Source organism: Vitis vinifera, chromosome 18, assembly GCF_030704535.1.
Source record: "Vitis vinifera cultivar Pinot Noir 40024 chromosome 18, ASM3070453v1".
NCBI lineage: Eukaryota > Viridiplantae > Streptophyta > Magnoliopsida > Vitales > Vitaceae > Vitis > Vitis vinifera.
Window position 1 is genome coordinate 13,626,049 of NC_081822.1, and position 24,028 is coordinate 13,650,076.

Below are 24,028 nucleotides of genomic sequence, written 5' to 3' on the forward strand. Positions count from 1 at the left end.
TAAGTACAAAAGGAAGGTATCCTCCTAATGCTTCCCCCACTTCTCCTTGCATATTCTCCAAATGAATCATGATTGAAGCACTTGTTATTTTGAGCCCATGGTGGTTCAACTAATACTTCAATTTTCTCAATTCTTTATTTGGGTGGTTCAACTATTACTAACCCTTGTTAAAAAATATGAAGACAATGTAACTTATGTAGAAATTTATACATGATATATTCAATTCAATGAACACTTGCAACATGAATTAAATCTATAAAAGACTTAGGGTAGTCCACTTACCTCCAGCCATCGGATCAAGTTGTTGTAATCGGTTCAAGCTTTTGGTTTCCAAACTCTGATAATCTCCTATGGATGGTGTTTTACTGAATAATGAAGACGGCAGATATCGAGTTCGGGACCATGAGAAATATATAACCGTGGCCTCCCATCATACCACGTTTCTGCAGACTTGCCACACCTTCCTTAAACGCAGCGGAAAAGTAGGATCATGGTGGAGGACGTGGGTGCTGGACCACTTCAGGATCACCCCTTCATGGTGGTGAACGTGGAGACGACGTGGAGTGATAACATTCTCCCACTTGGTCCACACTTTTAACTTAATGTCCTATCTTAATCCATCAATTATCAGTATTAAGTAACAAATACATGAATCATGGCGATAAGTCCTCTATTTAACGAGTGTTACCTTCCATGTATTACAGTGTACTCATTTCTTAACATTATACTTTATGTGGCAATATTACTTAATGAATAAACCCTATGTTCATTCTTGGTCCAATGAAGTTGAATTTTCTCAAAATTAAATAAAAAATGCGCATCAATATGAGAAAACATCATAATAAGAGTTTGTACAATAGAAACTACATAAGGGAACTAAGTCCCATGTTCATTACATGATCCTTGAATTTCAATGGTGGCATGCCCTTAGTCAAAGGATCAGCGATCATCAATTCAGTGCTAATGTGCTCAATAACCACTTTATTTTCTTTAACACGTTCTCTTATGGCTAGATACTTAATGTCGATGTGTTTGCTTCGACTTCCACTTTTATTGTTCTTTGCCATAAAGACTGCAGCTGAATTGTCGCAATATATACTCAATGGCCTAGATATTGAATCCATAACTCTAAGCCCGGAAATGAAACTCTTAAGCCATACACCATGTGAAGTAGCCTCAAAACAAGAAATGAACTCAGCTTCCATAGTAGAAGTAGCAGTCATGGTCTGCTTAACGCTCCTCCAAGATATAGCTCCACCGGCCAATATAAAAATGTATCCAGATGTTGATTTACGTGAATCAACACAGCCAGCAAAGTCTGAATCTGAGTAGCCAACTACCTCTAAATTGCTTGTTCGTCTGTACATAAGCTTGTAATCTTTGGTTCCTTGAAGATATCTCATCACTTTCTTTGCAGCTTTCCAGTGGTCTATACCTGGGTTACTCTGATATCGTCCTAACATTCCAACAGCAAATGCAATGTCAGGCCTTGTGCAGACCTGAGCATACATCAAACTTCCGACTGCAGAAGCATATGGAATGTTCTTCATTTGTTCCCTCTCAAGATCGTTTTTCGGGCATTGGTCCAGATTGAACCTATCACCTTTCACTATAGGAGAAACACTAGGTGAACAATTCTTCATCCGAAATCTCTCTAAAACTTTATTGATATAGGTTTCTTGAGACAAACCTAAGATACCTTTAAATCTGTCTCTATGGATCTTAATGCCAATGACATAAGATGCCTCGCCCATATCCTTCATGTCGAAATTTTTAGAGAGGAATTGTTTTACCTCATGAAGTAAACCCTTATCATTGGTTGCAAGTAAGATGTCATCCACGTATAAAACAAGAAAACAAACTTTACTCCCACTGACCTTAAGGTATATGCATTGATCCATAACATTTTCAACAAAACCAAATGAAGAAATTATGTTATGGAATTTTAAATACCATTGGCGGGATGCTTGTTTTAAACCGTATATGGATTTCTTAAGCTTACAAACCAATTGCTCACCATCACTAGAGGGGAATCCTTCAGGTTGTTTCATGTAAACCTCCTCCTCTAGCTCTCCATTAAGAAATGCAGTTTTCACATCCATTTGTTGCAATTCTAAATCAAAGTGGGCTACTAATGCCAATATAATGCGCAAGGAATCTTTCTTAGATACAGGAGAAAAGGTTTCCGTGTAATCGATTCCTTCTTTCTGAGTGAACCCCTTTGCAACAAGTCTGGCCTTGTATCTCTCAATGTTGCCTAATGAGTCTTTCTTTGTCTTAAAAACCCATTTACAACCAATGGTTTTCACACCATTAGGCAACTCAACAAGGTCCCAAACATCGTTGCACTTCATGGAACTCATCTCATCCTTCATGGCATTGTACCACAATTCTGATTCTTTACAACTCATGGCTTGTGAAAATGATTCGGGATCATTTTCGGCTCCTATATTATAGTCAGATTCTTGTAGATACACTACATAATCACTAGGAATTGCTGACCTCTTAGTTCGAGCAGACCTTCTTAAGGTTGTACCAATATCTTCCAAGGAAGTATGAGGTTCAACTTGTTGTTCAGAAGTGTTAGGCAACTCCTGATCAACTTGGTCTACTGGAATGTTGTCAACAACTTGTGGAACTTCAATGACTGGTTGAACTTCATCGATTGTTCGTTCAACACCCGTTTGTACTTGAGGGGTGTTATGAACAATAAACAATCTATCACTTGAAGTGGAAGGTTGAGACTCTGTATGATCAATATCAGAAACTATGTTTCTAAATTGATCGCTCCCACTGACCAAGTCATATTCAAGAAATTTAGCATTTCTCGATTCCACAATCCTAGTGCTGTGAGATGGACAGTAAAATCTGTACCCCTTAGACTTTTCAGCATATCCAATGAAATACCCACTAATAGTCCTTGGGTCCAGTTTCTTCTCCTGTGGATTATAAATTCTCACTTCAGACGAGCATCCCCAAACGCGCATATGTCGCAAACTCGGTTTCCAACCTTTCAATAACTCAAATGGCGTCTTTGGGACAACCTTGGTTGGAACTCGGTTTAATATATACACAGCTGTCTTAAGTGCTTCAGTCCACAAGAATTTAGGAAGTTTTGAGCTGCTAAGCATACTCCTCACCATGTCCAATAAAGTTCGGTTTCTTCTTTCTGCTACACCATTTTGGTCTGGAGAACCAGGCATGGTGTATTGGGCAACAATCCCATGCTCTTGAAGAAACTTCGCAAATGGCCCAGGTGATTGTCCATCTTCCAAGTATCTACCATAATATTCTCCACCTCTATCTGATCTCACAATCTTAATTTGTTTACCATATTGTTTCTCTACTTCTGCCTTGAAGACTTTAAAAGCATCTAAAGCTTCATTTTTATTATGAAGTATGTAGAGATACATGTATCGTGAGAAATCATCTATGAAAGAGATGAAGTATTTCTGACCATGAGAGTCCATGTCAAGACTACATATATCAGTATGTATGATCTCTAGTATGGTGGAACTCCTAGTAGCACCTTTCTTTGACTTGTTGGTCTGCTTTCCCTTAATGCAGTCCACACAAGTCTCAAAGTCAGTAAAATCTAGAGTACTAAGTACCCCATCATTCACCAATCTTTTGATTCTATCTATGGAGATATGACCTAATCTCCGGTGCCACAATGTAGAGGAATCCTCTTTTACAACACATCTCTTAATGCCAGTTTGGACATGCAATGAATTATGAGCAGTATCATTTTGTAAGAATATACAATAAAGACCATCAGACAAGATACCATTCCCAACACATTCAGATTTATAAATCAAACTGAAAGATGTTTCTGAAAAATGAAAGGAATATCCAAACGGTACAAGTCTAGAAACTGAAATCAAGTTTCGTGAGAAACTTGGTACATAAAAAGTCTTTTGCAATTCTAAAACAAAACCACTATTTAAAGTTAAATAACATGTCCCTATTGCTTCCACATGCGAGCCCATCTTGTTTCCGGATAAGATGAATTGCTCACTTGTCACTGGCTTCCTTAGGTTTTGCATACCCTGCAAGGAATTTGAAATGTGGATTGTAGATCCAGAATCAATCCACCATGTGTTAGTGTTTACATTAACCATATTAGATTCATAACAAACAAATGAGGTAGGGTTACCTTTCTTCTCAAGCCAATTCTGAAATTTCAGACATTTCTTCTTCACGTGCCCTTTCTTTTTACAGAAAAAACACTTTTCGTCTTTCTTAATGTCAGATTTAGGAGAAATTTGTTGCTTCCCTTTCTGACTGGCTTGAGATTTTCCTTTCTTTCCTTTCCTTTGCGTCACCAGCATGGCACTTTCTCCTTGTTCCATCAATAACCTTCCTTCCTCTTGAACACACATGGTCATCAATTCATTGATAGACCACTTATCCTTATGTGTGTTGTAAGAGATTTTGAAAGGTCCATACTGAGGTGGAAGAGTGTTAAGAATAAAGTGCACCAAGAAAGATTCAGACATTTCTACCTCGAGTTTCTTCAATTGAGCCACAATGTCCCTCATCTCCATGATATGTTCACGCACACCTCTTACACCGGTGAGCTTCAGGGATGTGAACTTCATAATTAGGGTGCTTGCCAAGGCTTTATCTGAAGTGACGAATTGCTCGTCAATAGCCTTTAGCAATTCACGGACATTCTCATGTTGCTCGATTGAACCACGTATACCAGCACTGATTTTTGTCTTAATGTACATCACGCTAAGGCGATTAGATTTCTCCCAGCGTTCGTACAATAAAATTTGTTCAGGTGTGCTGGTATCTGTGATCTTATGCGGTTCATCTTTCCTTATAGCATAATCTATGTCCATGCACCCTAATTGAAGAAGAATTCTCTCCTTCCATATCTTAAAGTTATCTCCTTTAAGTTCGGGAACCTCACAACGAATATCAGATATGCTAGGTAAAACTGCACAAAAGGATTAGAAGCTTATTAAAAATTTGAGGCTTTAATATAAATTCATGCTTTACCAATGTAGAACATGCTTAAAATTGAATCTAATTTTATTAAAAATTGCCTGTGGGCTAAATCTTTAATTCAATAAGATTCATTATCTTTATGATAGACTTTATCAAACTATTTTATTAAATCATGAAATTTATTCTAAATATAGTTTGATATTTTCTGTCTATAATCTTTATGATAAACCTATTAAATTAATTATTCCTAACTCCTGTGGGTAAATTAGGAAAAATTAATTTTAATATTTTATCCTAATTAATTATATAAACATAATGAAAACCCTGTGGGGTAAAACATCATATTTATATAGTTAATTACAATTGATGTCCATAATGTGATCCTTATTAATATATAATTTTTTATATAATTAAGGATGCTGTGGCTATTCCTTAATTATTTAAAAAATCATATGGATTCACCGGACATTAAAACTATATGATATAATTTTAATATATCAAACTCAAATTCAGGTAACAATTTCATGCATCAAAAGCTACAACTTTTAATTTAGGCTACATTTTCATACATATAAACATATAAATTAGAATAGAATAATTTATATTGCTTGTATAAAAAATTACATGAAAATTTATAAAATAATTTAAAAGGCTTCAGATTATCATCGGGTACCTAAACCCAATAAAATTATTTCAAATGGGCCACCAGTGCTTAAATTGGCCCAAATTTAACAATTATCCATGGCTAACACTTAAAGCCCCTTAATTTGTAAAAATGGGTCACTGCCATGCATTGAGCTTAATGGGTTAAAAAGCCACTTATGTCAAGGCCCAAATAATGGTGGGACCCAATCTTTCTCTCTAGGATTTTTTTTTTTTTTTTTATTTATTATTTTTTTATTTTTAATATCACTTAACTAAAATCTCCAAGATCCTAATTTGATGCCATTCGCATGAACTGCACCAACACCGGCAATGCCATGCATGCCACGACCCCATGTACTGCATCGACACCGACTGCACCACACGAAACTTCAGCGTGGCAGCCTTACAACACCTACAACACTCCAAGCTTTAAAGTCGCCTCCATTAGGCGGGAATAACCATCACTGTGCCATGCAGTCGCCTGCAACACTAGGCTAGAATAGCCTTTATACACTTCGGCCAGAACAACATGGCTGGCCATGATGGCGTCAATGGCCACCACAAAAGGGATGGGGTGGTTCCGCTGGAGTGCAGTCCCTGACTCTTCATCCCCGAGTCAACGCTTGGCTCCACAAGCAGTCCACCCGTGAGCCCCTCCACCCCGATAATAATACCATGAAGGCCTGTGCGTGGGTGGTAGGGTTGGTGCTGTGCGTAGTGGGCAGAGAGCTGATGGACTGTTAATGGCCACCTTTGGTTGACTGGAGGTGAAGACTTATGGAGTGATTTTAAATGATAATTCAAAAATTAAATTAGTAGTTTCCAGATGAAAAACTTTTCTGTAGCTGGAAATATATATAAATGTATGTAGAGAGAGAAAGATATGGGTTTTTATGGTGAAGAAAAAATCTAGATAAAAGACGTTGTAGTTGAATGGGTGGCATGGCTGTAGGTGGAAGTAAACCACAAAAGCTGAACCATTTCACCCAATTTCTGGTTCTATTTGATTTTATTTCCAGAAAGGAAACAATTATCTAAGCAACTAACACCAAGGCAGAGGCAAGATTGCAAGGCTCTGATACCAATATGTAGAAATTTATACATGATATATTCAATTCAATGAACACTTGCAACATGAATTAAATCTATAAAAGACTTAGGGTAGTCCACTTACCTCCAGCCATCGGATCAAGTTGTTGTAATCGGTTCAAGCTTTTGGTTTCCAAACTCTGATAATCTCCTATGGATGGTGTTTTACTGAATAATGAAGACGGCAGATATCGAGTTCGGGACCATGAGAAATATATAACCGTGGCCTCCCATCATACCACGTTTCTGCAGACTTGCCACACCTTCCTTAAACGCAGCGGAAAAGTAGGATCATGGTGGAGGACGTGGGTGCTGGACCACTTCAGGATCACCCCTTCATGGTGGTGAACGTGGAGACGACGTGGAGTGATAACAACTTAATCATAATTGGTTGAAAAGTTGGCTAAGTCTAAAATGTGTACATCATGGACCACTATCTAAAATGTGTACGTCACATTTGTTTAATAGGATAAAGGATAGTATGAATAATATTTAAATCATTGTCTAATAAGATTTGAAAATGATGTCCTCGCTTTTAAATATATTAATATGAGAGAAAAATATCGAAAAATTACCATGTACGTGTTTCGAGCACTTACGAATAAAATTTTAAAAATATCATTCAAATAAATGGGATACAAATATTTAGGGGATTATTTTTTATTATTGTTATTATTATTATTTTGATAAGTAAATGAAGATGACATCAATTTTAAAAGTACACACGAACTATACAATGCAACAAAAAAATTAAGAAAGTGAGAATATACAAAAACAAGTCATTGCACCTTATGAAGAGTCTTACCAAGGCATAAAATCTAACAACAACATAAAACCAGCCTCAATGAATTATTTAACCTAACCCTAAAAAAGATACAAACAAAACTTTTACCTCAAGACATAAATTATCCTACTCAATCTTCTTCTTCTTCTTTTGAGAAAAATGTTATAGTAAACATACTAAACTCTTAGTTTTGGTTGTAGAATGTAATTATGAAATGTAAAATAATGAATAAGGGTAAAAAAAATGAAATCAAGATAGATAAAGAGGATCAAGTATAAAAAAAATAAAAAAATAAAATGCAATACATAGTTTTTTTAAAAAAAAATTAAAATTAAAATTTGCATTGATAAATATTTATGAACACGATAAATTGTTTGCTAATCGCTATTATTAATGTTTTCACATATTTTGAAATAATTTAATTGACATCATGACCCTTAAATAGCCAAACTTGCGTTATCTCCTTATACATAATGTTCTCACAATTTTCAAATTTTATGTGATATTTTGTAGATATTAACCCTTCAAGATCTCAAAAAAGGATGATTTAAGAAGATAATTTTGATTTTTGAGCATTGGGATGATATTCCAAAGTCCACAAGATTAGACACAGGTTTGGAAACAAGAACCCTTGAACCCAATTTTGATCAATGTGGAGTTTGCAATTAATTTTAGAGAAGTGTCAAATTGAGTAATTAAAATTTTAAAAAAAATCTAAACTCCTTTTTTGCATATATGCTAAAAATAATTGGCTATGTTTGATCTCCGAAAAATTTGAGAGAAAATATGGGAAAAATAAAAAATAAATTAAAAATCGATAAATTATTTTTATTTGCTACTTCAAACTTATTTTATTTATTTTAATTCATTGATATAAAGATTAAATAATTTTAAAATATATAAGTTTTTAACTAGTTTTAATTATATTTTATTTTCTTTGTTATTTTTTATAGGATAACAAACATGTGAAAATCATTTTCCTTTGTGATAATCATTTTTTTTCTTTTCTTAGTATTTTATGAGAATTAAACATAATCATTAAGTTTGAGATCATTTACCCTACTAAAAAAGTCACACAAGTTAAAGTAAAATTTGAAAAAATTGTTGAAGCTAATGGAATGGATGCACTTATGCTTGACTGGAGGAGGCCTAAGCACAATTTTAAAAACCCAAAATCTCATCTTATAGACCTAGGGTTTGAAAATGACCTATTAAAACATCTTTTATCACAATTGAAGAGAGTGGTAACACAAACCAATTTTCTCATTAAGCAAATTTATAAAGATTTCCTTGAGTTTTATTAATCTTAGGAACTTGTTATCTTTAATCTACGACTTTGAATTAGGTTCTTAGGGTTTATTTTGCTTTGTTAAACCTATAAAAAACTCAAATTTAGATTGTTCAGTTTAGCACAATTTTTAAAGATTTAATGTTTTTAGGTTGAATAATTATTTTTATTTCTTTTACGATATTTTCAATGTTTTTTTTTATCTTTGGTTATGTTATTGGTTGGGATTAGGGTAATCTTAAGATGCTAAATATTTTATGGCCCAAAGAGAAGATGTAAAATTGAGAGAATAATTGTTCTTATTGAGATTTTTTTTTTCCATGTATTTCCAATTACACTTTTCCTATTTTATATAGGTTATTAAATAAAAATAAAAATTAAATAAAATAGAAACTAATCATAACGATCGTTTATTCCCTAAACTAAATAGAAATTAAATAGAAATATAAACTAGTTGTGAAGATCCTTTATGCCCTAAATTAAATAGAAACTAATAAGAAATAGAAACTAAAAATCGATGGATCCTAAGGATGCTTTGATCGGAGCATAACAAAATATGAGATTGGAAGTGTCCCAAATATGTAAAATTAATTATGCCAAAATCTTATCAATCTACTTCTTCATGTCGTAAAAAGTTAACTATTTTCTTTATGCATGAGTTGCTAGTTTGCTAGACCCATTTGGATATTCCTAATGCATAGTGAATGATGAAAAATACACATCTCATGTGGATTTAGCTTTCGATAGCGTTGAACACGTTATGAGATATATTGAAGGGGGCTAATTGCTCAGTTATATGCATGCTAATGGGGCAAGTATGTTTCTCATTGTGGTTCACCTTCATATTTTTTGTGGTTCAATTTCCTTTCAATCCATATAAGAAAATTTAGATTTTATCTACAGAGAGTCATCAAAGGAGGAATGGGCATATTCGATAAGCCAAGGTTTTTATTCCACCACTTTGTTTTGACACTCAAGCGACCTGTCTCCCATTAAAAGGATACTTTTTTAAAAATGGAAACCTAAAAGTATTTAATGAATATACTTTTCATTTAGATGGGTGTAATCATTAAATCATAGATGTATCACAAAACAAACAAAGCCAAGTATGGGAATATCAATGGAATCTTGATCCTTAACATTTTTTATATTTCATCATTAATAAAAGTTAATTATTATTCATCAATTTTCTATCATTCTCTTCAAGAATTTCCAAATGTTCTCATGATTTTTTGGCATCTTATTTTCTTCTCTCATCAAAGTTTTTAAACTTTGTAAAGGATCATTATTCAAGGTTGTTTAACTTTCTAAAGGATCATTAATGAGCCTCTCCAAATTCTACTTTTTTATTTTATTTTTTCCACTTTTATCTTCTACAAATCAGATTCTTACATTTAGCAACTGTGTTCCCACTATAAGTTAAACCACAATGATTCTCTGATTTAGAAACAACAAATTTTGAAAGTTCTCAAAGGATATGGTCTTCAAGGTTTTGTTCTTGGAAATTTTGAAAGGTTTTGTTCTGAATGATTATTTTGATTATGGTGTAGAAAATATTGAGTATCATATTCAGCATCAAAAAGATCAATTTACTTGTTGTCTTCTATTGTCTATGAGACTATGACCAAAGAAATTCTTATTTATCCCAACTGTTGGATCAAAAACATCATTTACTTTTATATATTTAGTTTTTAAGTTTTTTTTTAAATAATTTCAATCATATTTTTATTATGTTTTAATAGAAATAGATAAGAAGATAAAGCTTTCTTCCCTTGAGGATTAAATAGAATTTTTCCACTTAAAATGATTTGTGCCAAAGTTTAATTTTATTTTATTTACCACATGCATGGGTAATAATTCAATATCATAAAACTTTTGCATTGATCATGGCTTGTTATGTAATTTTTGGGTTAGGTTTTCATCATCTTATCTAAAAATAAATTGATGCCCAACGTAAGCCTTTTATGACATTTGATCACCATCATTAAGTGAGCAATCTTTAGGTTTAAGAGTGATGTTGTTGTACATTAATAATCCATCTTCCAACATGACCTTGACTCTAATACCGATTCTTGAATTAGAGGCTTTGACTATCTCATCTGAAAACCAATTGATATTCATAGAAAGCAAGTCAATTTTTTATAATATTCGACTATTGTTATTTTGGTTACCCATTTTGAAACTTAAGAGTGACATTATTATAGACTGACAAGAAATACATGGTAAAAAGTAATGATAGTAATATTGTGGAAAATATTAAGATACCAAATCAGTACCTATTGAACTTTGAATATCGGTTGTTATTAGTATACAATGAATTTTAGTTATTAAACAAATGAAAATCAAAATATAATGAGATGAGGTCAATATACAAAGTTATATGATTTTATATATGGTACAATCAGATAAACATGGACATAAAGCATTGAATGTGAGTTAGACACAAAGAGCATTGAGCATGAGTTACAAGATGTGACCAATGATGAAAATATTGGTAATTACAGATATATCGGTATTTCGATTTTACGGATATATCGATACTTTGATTTTACAGATATTGAAAATATCGAAAAAATATCGATGGGGCGAAAATTATTTAAAATTCATAGGAATGTTTGGAAAAACTCTAAAAAAAATGATAAAATAAGCAAGAATACACATTTTAAAGTTATTGTGTAAGTATAATTGACATATATATGGTTAAGAAGAAAAACATCAGTAGATAGAGATATATCGGTAGATTCGATATTTGAATTTTAAGAATAATAAATATGAATTTTGGAAATGTATAAAGTTAGAATTGAATTAAGAAATATTAGATTTATTTAATAAAAACAATTTATACATAAATATAATACATATGACATTGTAATAATCTTTAATATCAAAATGAAGATGAATGTGGTTTCATTATATTTTTAGATGAAAGGAGTCCATCTTGTTGAAGATAATATTTATTTAAAAATTTTTAAAATACTTTTATTAAAAAATGTCTTATTATATTTTAAATAAAAAATTAAATTAATTTATATAAAATATTTTATTTGAAATTTAATTTCTAAAATTTTATTTAAAATATGTGGTAACAATTTTTTCTATTAATATTTATTTATTTAAATAATTAAAATTATTAATAATTTATTTTATTAAATTAATTTTAATTTATAAAATATCATGCATAAAAACCGAAATTTTAATGGTAGTGATTTAATCAAAATAAAGATGGATAATTAATAATTATTTATAAAGAGAGAGGAAAATTGTTGTCATGATTTGTTTCTTTTTTTTTTTTTTTTTTTTTTTTTTTTTTTTTTAAATTTTATTTATTTTTTATCTCTACTAAATCAAAAAATCAAAATTGCCACCCAACCCACTTCTCTCACTCTGGCGTCAAGAAGCAAGTTGCCCTCTAGACGAGAGAATCCCTAAAAAGGCCCTATTTCCTCTTCCACTCTCAATCCTCGCAGGTACTAATCTAATCATGTTATTATTATTTTTTTTGCAACCCCCGTTTGATTCCCAAGAAAATCCATCCCCCATTTGATTTCCGGGAAAATTCTTCGTCGTTTGATTTCAGAGAAAATCCATGCAAAACCCCCGATGAAAACCAAAAAAGTTCCCTTTTTTTTTTGCTCCCTGTGTTTTCTGGATCTGTTCTAGGGTCGCTTTGCTTTTGTGCCATTGGATTTAAATTTCACAAACCCTAAATCCACGATTTTTGAGCCAGGCTCAAAAACACGACCTTTGCCTGCAAATCATGATCAGATTACCAAATAACATCTTATGTTTTTTTTTTTTATAAAAAAATTGGACAGATTTTGTATCCTGTGCGCGGACTGGACTGGTAGGAAATATCGGGAAATTTCCCGAAAAATCGGTAAAAAATCGGCGATACAAACCGAAATTTGGCCGAGGCGATTTTTTTGAAGATTTCGCTGATTTTTCGCATGCAGCCGATTTTTCGCCGATTTTAACCGAAATTTGACGAAATTCTCCCGTCGACATTTCACCCCCCTCTTTCGTATCGTCGGCCACCGAAACCGGAAATTTCGGCGAAAAAAATGGGAACTTTCATCCATGGATGCGACTATGTGTCATTAGTGATAACATTTCCAAGTTTACAAAAGTATACTTGATTACTATAGTATTCATAAATAAAATATACAATATTTAAATTAAAACCAAGTTATTGACACGTCACTCGCCTTTTGTATAATTTTTACTCGAATATAATGGGAACGAGGCTGGAAATGCAAAAAACGACGACGTTTAGAGCGTGCCTTACAGAAACGGAGTAATTTGGCTGCAGAAGTCCCGTTTTGTTTGGGTGACCCAAAACGCGTCGTTTTAATATGTTTCAGATCTTAGTTTTTTGTTCAACCCATCAGAATCAGAAGAAGACGAGACGACGGCGACCACGACGACGAAGGAGAGTAAGATCGGAGGTCTAGATCTGAACGGCTAGTATCTGTGGATCAGAAATGGTGCTGATATCGGCCGTACGTGATTATATGTCCCGGATGTTGCAGGACATCTCGGGCATGAAGGTTCTTATCCTCGATTCTCAAACGGTACACTCCCAACTCTAAAGTTTTTATTGCAATCGTCATGTTTCAGTCTATAGTTAATTTTATTAACTTAGCCGCGAATTTAGTTGTCGCGAATTTAGTTTTTAGTTATTCTCCATTTGGATGCTGAGAAAACGCAGGAAGAGAAAAGAGAGGAGAGGAAACATTTTGTTTCTTAGTGTGATGGGTTTTATATGAGGGTTGTGTGGAGCTCTCTATTTTGTTAGGCCCTAAATTATTAAAAATTAAAGAATTTTGAATTGGGTTATGGAGTTGACTGGGAAAACAAAAATGTGGGCTTAATTATTGGTGTGTTATTTTTTTGTTGAGATATGCAGGTTAGTATTGTGAGTGTTGTTTATTCTCAATCAGAGCTTCTTCAGAAAGAAGTGTTTCTTGTAGAATTGGTGGATTCCATTTCCATGTCGAAGGAATCCATGTCGCATCTCAAAGCTGTCTATTTCCTCAGGCCAACCTCGGAGAATATTCAGCATTTACGACGGCAGTTTGCTAGTCCTAGATTTGGAGAGTATCACCTGTGTAAGTTCTAATAAGTGATTTTTGAGAGAACTTGTAATGTGTTCCAAACTTTTTAGAATTATCCAAAACTTGGATTTGAAGCTCTTTTTTGGTGCTTAATATTGCTCTACAGTTTTTTCCAACATTTTAAAGGATACTCAGATTCATATTTTAGCTGATTCGGATGAGCAGGAGGTTGTCCAGCAAGTTCAGGTAACTTGCATTCATCAATTTTGTATTGTTTAATAGAACATTTCCTTTGTTTCCTATGTTTTATTTTGGTGGTCTATAGTTTTTTCAACGTCAAATTATGTTTCTAGGAGTAGCTTAAAATTTCATGCATATTTAAGTTTAGGTGCAACATTTTTAGAATTAATATTTATAGAAGAGATCTATTACGAATTTGTAACATCATGGAGCAGCTGTTGTTCTTGCTACCAGTTGATATAAGAAAATTCTGATATGCCATGAAAATTGAATGGGGCACCATTGAAGAAAATGGGAACCATCATCAATATGGTGTAGGATTTATTTAGCAACCTCTGGTTGTGACATTTTAAATTTTCAGTAGCATTTTTTTTGGGTAAAGAATTCCATATGCTGTAGGACACTATTTGAGTTAATCAATTTATACAATACTTTCTTTTCCTTGTGAAATTGAATGGCAACACTCCCAGTGCTTCTAAGTATGCCTTCTTGGATCTTTCATGTTTTGCGGCAGATACAATGCTAAGAATCCTAGAGTATTTAGGAAAGAGAGACACTGTCATTTGTGCATCACTGAAATTGGTTTTACAACCATCAATTCACCCTTTTTGTTAAATTCTCTTTCTGTTATATAACTTGATGGTCTTGTATATTAATAGCACCAGTGGACCAGCACAATGCATTTGTGGGGCTATTTGTGTCTGATGTGAATAAGGAAGGGTTATTGTCAGGGTTGTTTTTGTTGCTTGTGTGGTCTTTCTGGTGAAGGCATCTAATTGGATGCTTGGAGTGACCATGGAAGCAGCCAACTGTTGAGCAATATCATTGAATTGGTGCTTATGGTACTCTCAAAGGCTTTGACCTGTTTTTATGTGGAATGAAGATTGTTCTTGGACTCTTGGACTCTTTGATGCAGCATGTTTAGATGGATGTTGTTGTAGGGGGATAATTGCTGTAGTTCCAAGTGTTTGGAGTAGAAGGTACTTTGTAGTTAATACATTAGCATACTAGTGTGTGAAAGAGTTAATACTAATTAAACTGGAGGCCAAGAAGCCTAAAATGTGTAAAGTTAGCATAGTGAAACTGATCAGATGTGCAAGATGCTTTGTGTCAATTAATTTTTGTTTTGCATAAACAAAAGGAAAGCTAAAGAAGCTTAATTATTATCTATTGTTTTAACATTGGTACTCCCAAGACTATGTAAAAAGGAAGAAGATTTTCAACAGAGAACAACATGCTGGATTTTATCAAGAAATATAAAGAGGTTCTTTAATAGTTGGTGTGTTGAGTCACAAAGCATGAAGTTTGTCAAACTTATGCTATGGTATACGAATGTAAATGGTCCTGCTTGTTGATAAACTGTTATTCACATGGTTATGACAATTTAACTTTTTGATATTAATCAAGATTTTAAATCAGGCATTAGATATGATTGTTTCTTTTTTATTGAGCAGAAATATGATTGCGGTCTTGATTTTACAGGAGTTCTATGCAGACTTTGTTGCAATAGATCCTTTCCATTTTACTTTGAACATGCCATCGAATCACATTTATATGCTCCCAGCAGTTGTAGATCCTTCAGGTTTGCAGCACTACTGTGATCGAGTTGTTGATGGCATTGGGGCAATTTTCTTGGCTTTAAAACGACGGCCTGTTATTCGATATCAACGAACCTCTGATATTGCAAAAAGAATTGCACAGGAAACAGCGGTGAGCAGAATTTTGAACTTTAAAACTTGCAGGGATATTGCTTGCAGATTAATAATTTCTTGCCCCTACCACTAAAAAACATAGTTTTTAAAAACTTACAATACATGATTTGATTTAATGATATAACTGTACATACATTTTCAACTATTTCCCAGAATTTTTAAGAAAAATCAAATCAATTTTTTTTGGTTTAAAGAATTTTTTATATTAATTGTTTAAAAGGTACTAAAAGATTAAAAATCGATCAATAAAAAGAGAAATAGGTAAAATGATCTTGTATGAAAAACTATATTCTTGTTGTCAAATTTTATATTAGAAGTTAAAATAAGTTTATTTTTACAATAAATATTGGAGAATTTTCATTTAAATGATTTGAATATTGACCTTGAAAATGATGATGATTAATAAATAAAAGTTTTACTTTATATATTAGCTTTTTTTTTTTCAATTTCTTTTTTGGTGGGGAAGGAATGATGATGAACTTGAAAAGTTGGAACTTTGTTCAATGATGGCGTTAGTTTTTTTTTTTTTTAAATTTCTTTCTTAGTGGGGAAGGAATGATGATCAACCTAAAAGGTTGGAATTTTGAAGATGATTCATAAAGCCATATGCATATCAATATGCCTAATTAGAATTTGGAACTAAAAATCATAGCTAAAAATTGAATAGCTTTATTTTTGTGGATTATGTAATTAAAGTCATATTTTGTTAATTTGAACTTATCAAAGCTTTGATTTTCAATGTTTTTATATCATATGATATAATTTAACTCTTTAGATTATACCATATTTCATGAAATTGGTTATATATTACTCTATACTTCATACCTTCAATGGGTAAGCACACTTACAATATGTTTTCTATTTATTTTTCACTATATAAAAAAACTTACAATACACGATAGGATATGATATACGATGTAGAAAAATAAGAAAACAATACATGATACATTTTACAAGTTAACAATTATGCTAAAAAGTACTTGTTTATTGCTGATAAAGATTTATAGATTATGTTTTGCTTTATTTGGTTTACAGGTTTGGATATTTCTTCTTTTTTTCTTTCCTATATTTACTTTCCATTCCCATGTATGATATTCATATATATCATGTTTAACTTATCAATGGGGATTTTAGTTCTGGATCCTGGGTGGCAGGCTTTGCTTCTCTTTACTGTTTTAAGGAGGTGATCATTCTCTTTTCTTAATTAATTAATTAATTTATTATTTTGGGGTGTATCAGAAACTGATGTACCAGCAGGAAAGTGGTCTTTTTGACTTCAGACGAACGGAAGTATCTCCATTATTGCTGGTAGTTGATAGGAGGGATGACCCTGTCACTCCACTTCTCAATCAATGGACATATCAGGTACTTGCATGACTATAGCATTGTCACTTACATAGTTCCTATATACAGGGAATTCCTATGCTGTGTTGTTGGTGCATAATGGTTGAAATGAAACTCATTCATTACACTAATTTCTGTAGGCAATGGTTCATGAGTTAATAGGTATCCAAGATAATAAAGTAGACCTGACAAACATTGGCAAGTTTCCTAAAGATCAGCAGGTTGGGTTGGCTTTTTCCTTTGCATATTCTTTGTTCAATATTTTGTGGTAGGAGTGATTTGTAACTGTGTTACCCATGCTTCCAGGAGGTTGTCCTGTCGTCTGAACAAGATGCATTTTTTAAAGCTAACATGTATGAGAACTTTGGAGATATTGGAATGAATATCAAAAGAATGGTGGATGAGTTTCAGCAAATTTCAAAAAGTAACCAGAATATTCAGACAGTAGGTTCGTGAGAGGCATATTCGTGAACTCCTTTTCATGGGATCTTTATTATAGTTACTATTATTACTTGGATAAGATGTTGAATAACTGACTTACCATTAAATCCTTAATTGCTTTGGTTTTCTGCAGAAGATATGGCTAAATTTGTTGACAATTATCCCGAGTACAAAAAAATGCATGGCAATGTTTCAAAGCATGTTACTATGGTCACAGAAATGAGCAAGATAGTTGAAGAGCGAAAGCTTATGTTAGTTTCACAAACGGAACAAGATTTGGCTTGCAATGGTGGGCAAGTGGCCGCATTTGAGGTATAGCCCTATTGTGATAGACATCAAGAATTTTGTTGCCTTACCCTTAGAATGGGGGGAAAATGTAAAAACACATAAAGCATAACATGATAGAGAATTTGACAAAATAGTAAGAGAACATGAGAGATTCATAATGAACTTTTAATATTAAAAACTAAGGTGGAGATCAGACACAAGAAAACTTTGTGGGCAATAAAAAAAAAAGGCTGTTTGCTACCATTATTCTGTGATATTCACAAATTAAGAAAGAAAAGAGAATTAAGGGATTGAGAGAGGTTGGTAGGAAAGGAATCAGCAACTTAAAAGTCCCCACATAAAGTATGATGGAGGTCTTTGTTTTATTATTATTATAATATGTGAGGAAACTCAAGAAGATGAATTCCTGAACAAAAATTAAATCCAATATCTTGATTGGGTTATTAAAGTCAATCCTGCATGAACAACATTCCAACTTATGATACGATCCTCTTTTTAACAATTATTAAGACTGAACAATGGGAGTGCGCCAAAGGGGTGAGATATTTTTCAAAAGCAAAGCAGAGGAAACAAGAAATGAAAGTACAAGACAACCCCATCCCCTGGGAAGATTCTCAGGGAGGAAGTGTCCACTAAATCAAGTGGTCCCTCAATTGGCCAGCCCATTAACATCCTGATGAGCTGATGTAGCTCTCCATCTGAAGGACCCACCCTGGATGCCATCCTATCTTGAAACTTTCTCATCAGATGATCATAATGCCCTCGGTTCAATCCCCAATAATGGCGTAACAAATGACTGCCGGCATTTGCTTGTCCAATTGAAATTAAGTTATGTAGCCTTCAAATTGCTAAAGTTAAACTCCTAGCCATACTCTCCAGTGGTGGGCCAAGAAACAATCTCCAGGTTTTGCTTCAAGAATTAACTGTGTTATGTGGTCTTCATGTTACTAGTGTAAAGATGATTGTAACTTCTTCCATCCAAACTATTACTGTTGATATCTATTGATATTCATTCACATAGATATATTAGTTGAAATTAAAACCGTAAGGATTCTTTTGGTTCTCAAAAAAATTGAGGGAAAGGGGAGAAAGATTATAAAACTACTTAGAAATGAATTCCTTGCTCAAGCTATTTTCAGTATTTTCTTTTTCTTTCCCTTGTACATTCTAAGAATCCAAATGGAGCATATGGACAACCTGAAATCAATCCTCAAATGTCGAGCCATGACCTCCTTTATTGTACTATTCTCCTTTGCAGGCTGTGACAAATCTCTTAAATGATGAAAGAGTTTCTGATGTTGATCGCTTACGCCTAGTGATGTTGTATGCTTTGCGCTATGAGAAGGAAAGCCCTGTTCAACTGATGCAGCTTTTCAACAAGTTGGCATCCCGGTCTGCAAAATACAAGCCTGGGGTAATATAACCAAACTAGCTTTTTGTTGATTGGTTGGGCTCAGTTTGAGGGGGGCGCTGTTTCTTGTTGCCCCCCCTTTTCTTTTGGAGGCATCTTTAGGCGTTCATTGTATACTTTCTGTGTACTTCGGGGTGCCTTGTTGGCTTTTTTTTTGTTTAAAATATTCCTTTGCTTTAATCATCAAAAAAAAAAAAAAAAAAAGACCAAACTAGCTTTGTCATTCCACATTCATTAGTCTGACTCAATGGCTTGAGCTGTTTTGTATTTTATTTTCCTTCTGTCTTTGCCTGCACGTGCCTGTGCAGCGGTGCATTCGTGTGTTCAAGGGGGTTGTCCCCTTTTACAATTCAGTTTTCAGTAATGATGATAAGAAATTACCTCTGATTATGTTAACCTGGATTTTTTCTCCTTTAACAGTGAAAGTGTCAGTTTATTATTTTCAAGATGATTGAAACTTAGTGTCCATTTGGATATACTTCCTGTGTTTTGTTTTTAAAATTAGAAACTTTTTTTTTATAAAATTAGAACATCCTGTACAAAATGTATAAATTTACCTTATAACTTTCAAAATTACTTTAAAAAAATTTAAAATTAAAGGTAGTAAAACTTTTTTGGCATCTTAATTTTTTTTAAGCCTCTTAAGAGTTTTTGTATCTTATATAAAAGTTATTACTATTTTCTGATTTTAAAAATAGGAAATAGAAAGTGTATCCAAACGAACAATTTATTATTTTCAAGATCTAGCCTTTCTTATCTTAGAAGCTTCTCTATTGAAAGTTCTACACACACACACACACACACACACATGCATGTGTGTGTATACACTCAGCTGTCCCAGTTCTGGTTTCTAATTTATGGTCAAGTTTTAGCCTTCTCTATTTGGCTCAAGCTGACCAGCAAATATGTTGTTGGCTGCTGTGTTCCTCCTCTTGGCTACATAAGGAATCTAACCATTTTTAGTATGTTGGTCATCATGGAATGGCAGCTTGTCCAATTCCTCTTGAAGCAAGCAGGTGTTGATAAGCGAATTGGGGATCTATATGGAAATCGAGATCTCTTAAATATTGCTCGTAACATGGCTCGTGGGCTGAAGGTTTGTCATGATAAATATATTTGTACTTGAAGCACAGGTCTAGATGCCTAATGTTGGGCTTTCTCATGCTTATTGCAGGGGGTTGAGAATGTGTACACCCAACACCAGCCTCTTCTATTCCAAACTATGGAAAGCATCAACAAAGGGCGGTTAAGAGATGTGGACTACCCCTTCATTGGAAATCACTTTCAGCAGGGCAGGTTTGTTGCTTTAACTTATTTGTCTTTGAAGGTTTGGCAGCTTATCTCTTAGTTGCAGTTTTGGATTGAATGGCCTCTTTCTGAATGCACAAGTTTTGAGGCATCTGCTGCACTCAAACTTGCTATACTTTACCTTTTGAGCCTAGTATTTGAATGACTGGATGCTGGAAAATGCAAATAATCTTCAGAAAAACCTAAATCAATAATAAAATGGGAATAATAATAATTTTTGGTTGAGCTGAGGAACTAGAATAGTTTATGAAGAAGAAGCAACCTCTTCATTTCAATTTTAATGTGTCTCAAGTTTTATGATAACTAGAGCAGAAAAATGATGTCAGTCTCCCTGTCTTTTTGATAATGGAGGAAAGGCTACATGAAATTCTGTATATATGGTCCATTCCTAGACAGCCACACTGCGATAGACAGTGTTCTGAGAAGTTTTCAAGAATTTGACCTTGAGGTGCTTCGTCAGCTAAGGTGCTGCTTCTTGATGCTTGACCTTCGGCATTGTGCTTGGAGCAGTAGCCGGACTGCATTACACAAAACTAGAACCTGTCTGCAGTTTATCTCTGTTCCGTCTCCATACATTCCTGGGTGGGTTGTGGATCTTTGTTTGGTGGATGGAATAGGGGCTTATTGATTCATTGAAGGCAGTATTTACCTCCTCCCCTCTTGGTCTTCCTTGACAGGGAGGAGAGTCCTCTGCCATCTATAAAGATCATTGATACCAACTGTCTGCAGCTCCAGCAGCTCACAGTAGTTGTGTACTTGCAGATTGGATTGGTGCTAAGATACCTTGCTGTTGATCCTCAAATGTGCCATATTGTTTTCATAATGCCCCTGACAATTACTTCAGAGTTAGATAATATTTCTTTTGGACCCATGCCTGTGACCAACTGCTCTCTTGACCTCTCACTGTGTATGCAAGTTGCTCATTTGCTCTATTTTCATCTCTCATCCTATTTTTAATGGTCGGCTGCTGAACTGGTAGATGCTCTCACTCCTATATGAGAGGTCTCAGGTTCAAGTCTGGACTTACCTGTTCTTGGGGTGGGGTCGTGTATGCCCTGATCCTGTGAAGCAGGGTTAGTGGGTTTCCACATTATAATAATAATAATAATAATAAATAAATAAATAAATAAATAGATAACAAATGAATAAACAAAAGACCTTTAATGAAGACGTATGTTACTGGATCAGAGGTTACTCGAATTTAAGAACCTTCATAAGGGTTTTGTAACAATACTTCCTCACACAAACATGTACAGGAACAGAACATTTTACAAGGACTTGGGTCACACTTTTTAAATAGCTCTTCCTTTTTGAACAGGCCGCAAGATGTGGTGATTTTCATCGTTGGTGGGACAACATATGAAGAGTCACGTTCCATTGCTCTACAAAATGCCAGCAATTCTGGGATTCGTTTTATACTTGGTGGATCTGTGGTTCTCAATTCTAAGAGGTATATTTGTAGTCATATTCATGATTTACACAGAGATGCGTGGTTTATAGAGGGTGCATGTGTCTCTGCTCTTTGCATTGAACAGTATATCATTGCTAACTCAATAGAGTCCTCATCTTCCTTGCAATGGTTACATGGGTGTGGAGGGCTTGCTGTGGGTTAGGTTGGCACTTGCAGAACTGCTTTATTCTTGGGGGTTCTGACCCATTGCTTTTTCGCTGCACTCACACAACATTTCCTCTTTGATTCCCAGAATGTTTCCATAAAAAAGTTCGTTTTTCATTCCTTTTTCTCATGTTAAATTGTTAATCTTTGACACAATATTGCCTCATAAATTTTTTTTCAAATTGTTTCCTCAGTTTTATGTTTGTATGTTTGGAAGGATTTTGGTACTTAAAGGGTAGTTTAGGCAATTGAAGAGTGTGGTTGATGTCCGCCATTGCATTCTATGATTTATACCTTACACAAAGCTATCCCACCACCTAACTTTAGTTACTGAATAGTAGTTTAGCCAATTGAACAAGTGTAGTTAACTTGATCATTTTAAAACATATGCTGGAAGTGCAGGTTTCTGAAGGACCTGGAAGAAGCTCAGAGGATAGCACGCACCAGCACCAATGTGGTTTGAAGTTGACTTGTGGTCATACTTGGCATCTTAAAGCCATGTAAATAGGTTTTTTGTGAGTCAATACGGGATTTTGAGCAGCAACTCCATAACATAGATCCATCAGAATCAGCCTATACCATCATGAAATGGAGTTGACATTTATGGATTTACAGAGAGGATAAAGGTGAAATAGATTTTGAGGAGGAAGATCTAAAAGCCCTAAAGCCATCATGGAGGATTGTATCTTAAAGAAAAATCATGACTACTAATTTCTTGTATTGTGAAGCCAGGTATCCTTCAGTTCATAAAAGTCTGTTTCTGTGTGATGAAAGAAGGAACTGTAATTTCATATATCAAGAAAACCCCTATTCTTTGTCTTTTTTCATTTTTTATTATTTTATTTTATTTTATCTTTCCATCTTTGTAGTTATATTATCATGATTATTACCACTTTTGAGAAAAAACCATTACAAGTAATCAATGTTGAAGATTTTTATTTTTACAATTTTTAAACTTTTTTTCTTTTATATTTTAACTTTGGAATTTCATGTGGTTAGAGCATGTTGGTGAAAGTTCTAACAGCATTTGTTTTAGGCATGGAGGTCATAACTTTTTGCGGACATTTACTTATTTTTATGTGGCGTGTGGAAACTATCCTGTGGTACGAGCTCCGATTCATTCACTACAGATCCCATGTGATCAGTGAAAAGAAAATAAAATGCTCACATGAAGGGAAATTAATTTATATATTTGTAGTTCAGGGTATGGCAAGGTCCCTTGGGTCAAGCCAAGTCCATGAAATACTCTTCTTGGTTATATTCATCGTATAGCCCTCGAATAAAACGGTTGTCTGTGAGCAATTACTCAAGACGTGGCGAAGTAATTGCTATTACATGAAATTTATTACTCCTGTTCTTGCAGGGTTTAATATTAAGACTGATTAGGTTTGTTTGATGGGTTCATGACTCATAAATCAGGTTGGGTCATGACTCATAAATCAGAATGGGTGGTGAGATTTGATGGCTCAGGGCTACTTCCTATTCAGGACCCAGCCTAAGCTAACCCAACCCATTGCCACACCTAGGGTTTTACTTCAAACTTTTATTTCATTAGTTGTAATTTTGTCTGAAAAAGATCATAAATAACTGGGAAATGTTTCATGAGAATTTCTTCACTTCTTGACTCAAACACTTCGAATTGCACATTTGGTCAAGGAAATCTACCAGTCTTACCTACCTGACTGATTGAAAAGACCCCAAAAAAAACAAAAGGCGGGGAGAATAAAAAATGACGGGATCCCAATATGGATAAGCAAGATGAAAGTATAAAGGCGACGGAGTAAAGCTGTAATCCTATAAATCCTACGCGTCAAATGATGAAGCCTAATATATAATCTGTCTTCTCACAGGAG

The 24,028-nt window shown here is 33.9% G+C and overlaps 2 protein-coding genes across 5 annotated transcripts; one reads left to right on the plus strand and one right to left on the minus strand.

Annotated features, from left to right (window-relative positions):
• Positions 1 to 3,588: 3,588 nt before the first annotated feature.
• On the minus strand, positions 3,589 to 4,944 carry LOC132253223 (uncharacterized). Its single transcript, XM_059734857.1, has 2 exons — positions 4,157 to 4,944; positions 3,589 to 4,049 (listed from the first exon to the last, which is right to left on the minus strand). Exons 1-2 carry the CDS (start codon positions 4,845 to 4,847, stop codon positions 4,015 to 4,017), a joined length of 726 nt encoding a protein of 241 aa, XP_059590840.1. The 5' UTR covers positions 4,848 to 4,944; the 3' UTR covers positions 3,589 to 4,014.
• A 7,181-nt stretch (positions 4,945 to 12,125) lies between these two features.
• Positions 12,126 to 23,122, plus strand: LOC100243832 (vacuolar protein sorting-associated protein 45 homolog). 4 transcript variants are annotated; one of them, XM_010666587.3, is made up of 14 exons: positions 12,126 to 12,229; positions 13,151 to 13,333; positions 13,669 to 13,870; positions 13,983 to 14,062; positions 15,539 to 15,766; positions 17,008 to 17,133; positions 17,253 to 17,333; positions 17,419 to 17,560; positions 17,687 to 17,865; positions 19,100 to 19,255; positions 20,241 to 20,348; positions 20,427 to 20,548; positions 21,879 to 22,010; positions 22,578 to 23,122. In XM_010666587.3, exons 2-14 carry the CDS (start codon positions 13,244 to 13,246, stop codon positions 22,636 to 22,638), a joined length of 1,707 nt encoding a protein of 568 aa, XP_010664889.1. In that variant the 5' UTR covers positions 12,126 to 12,229; positions 13,151 to 13,243; the 3' UTR covers positions 22,639 to 23,122. The 4 variants fall into 4 exon arrangements, with proteins under 4 accessions (XP_010664889.1, XP_010664888.1, XP_019072337.1 ...); XM_010666586.3 differs by having other exon boundaries at positions 12,132 to 12,229; positions 13,124 to 13,333; XM_059734661.1 differs by having other exon boundaries at positions 12,141 to 12,229; positions 12,578 to 13,333.
• Positions 23,123 to 24,028: the final 906 nt, after the last annotated feature.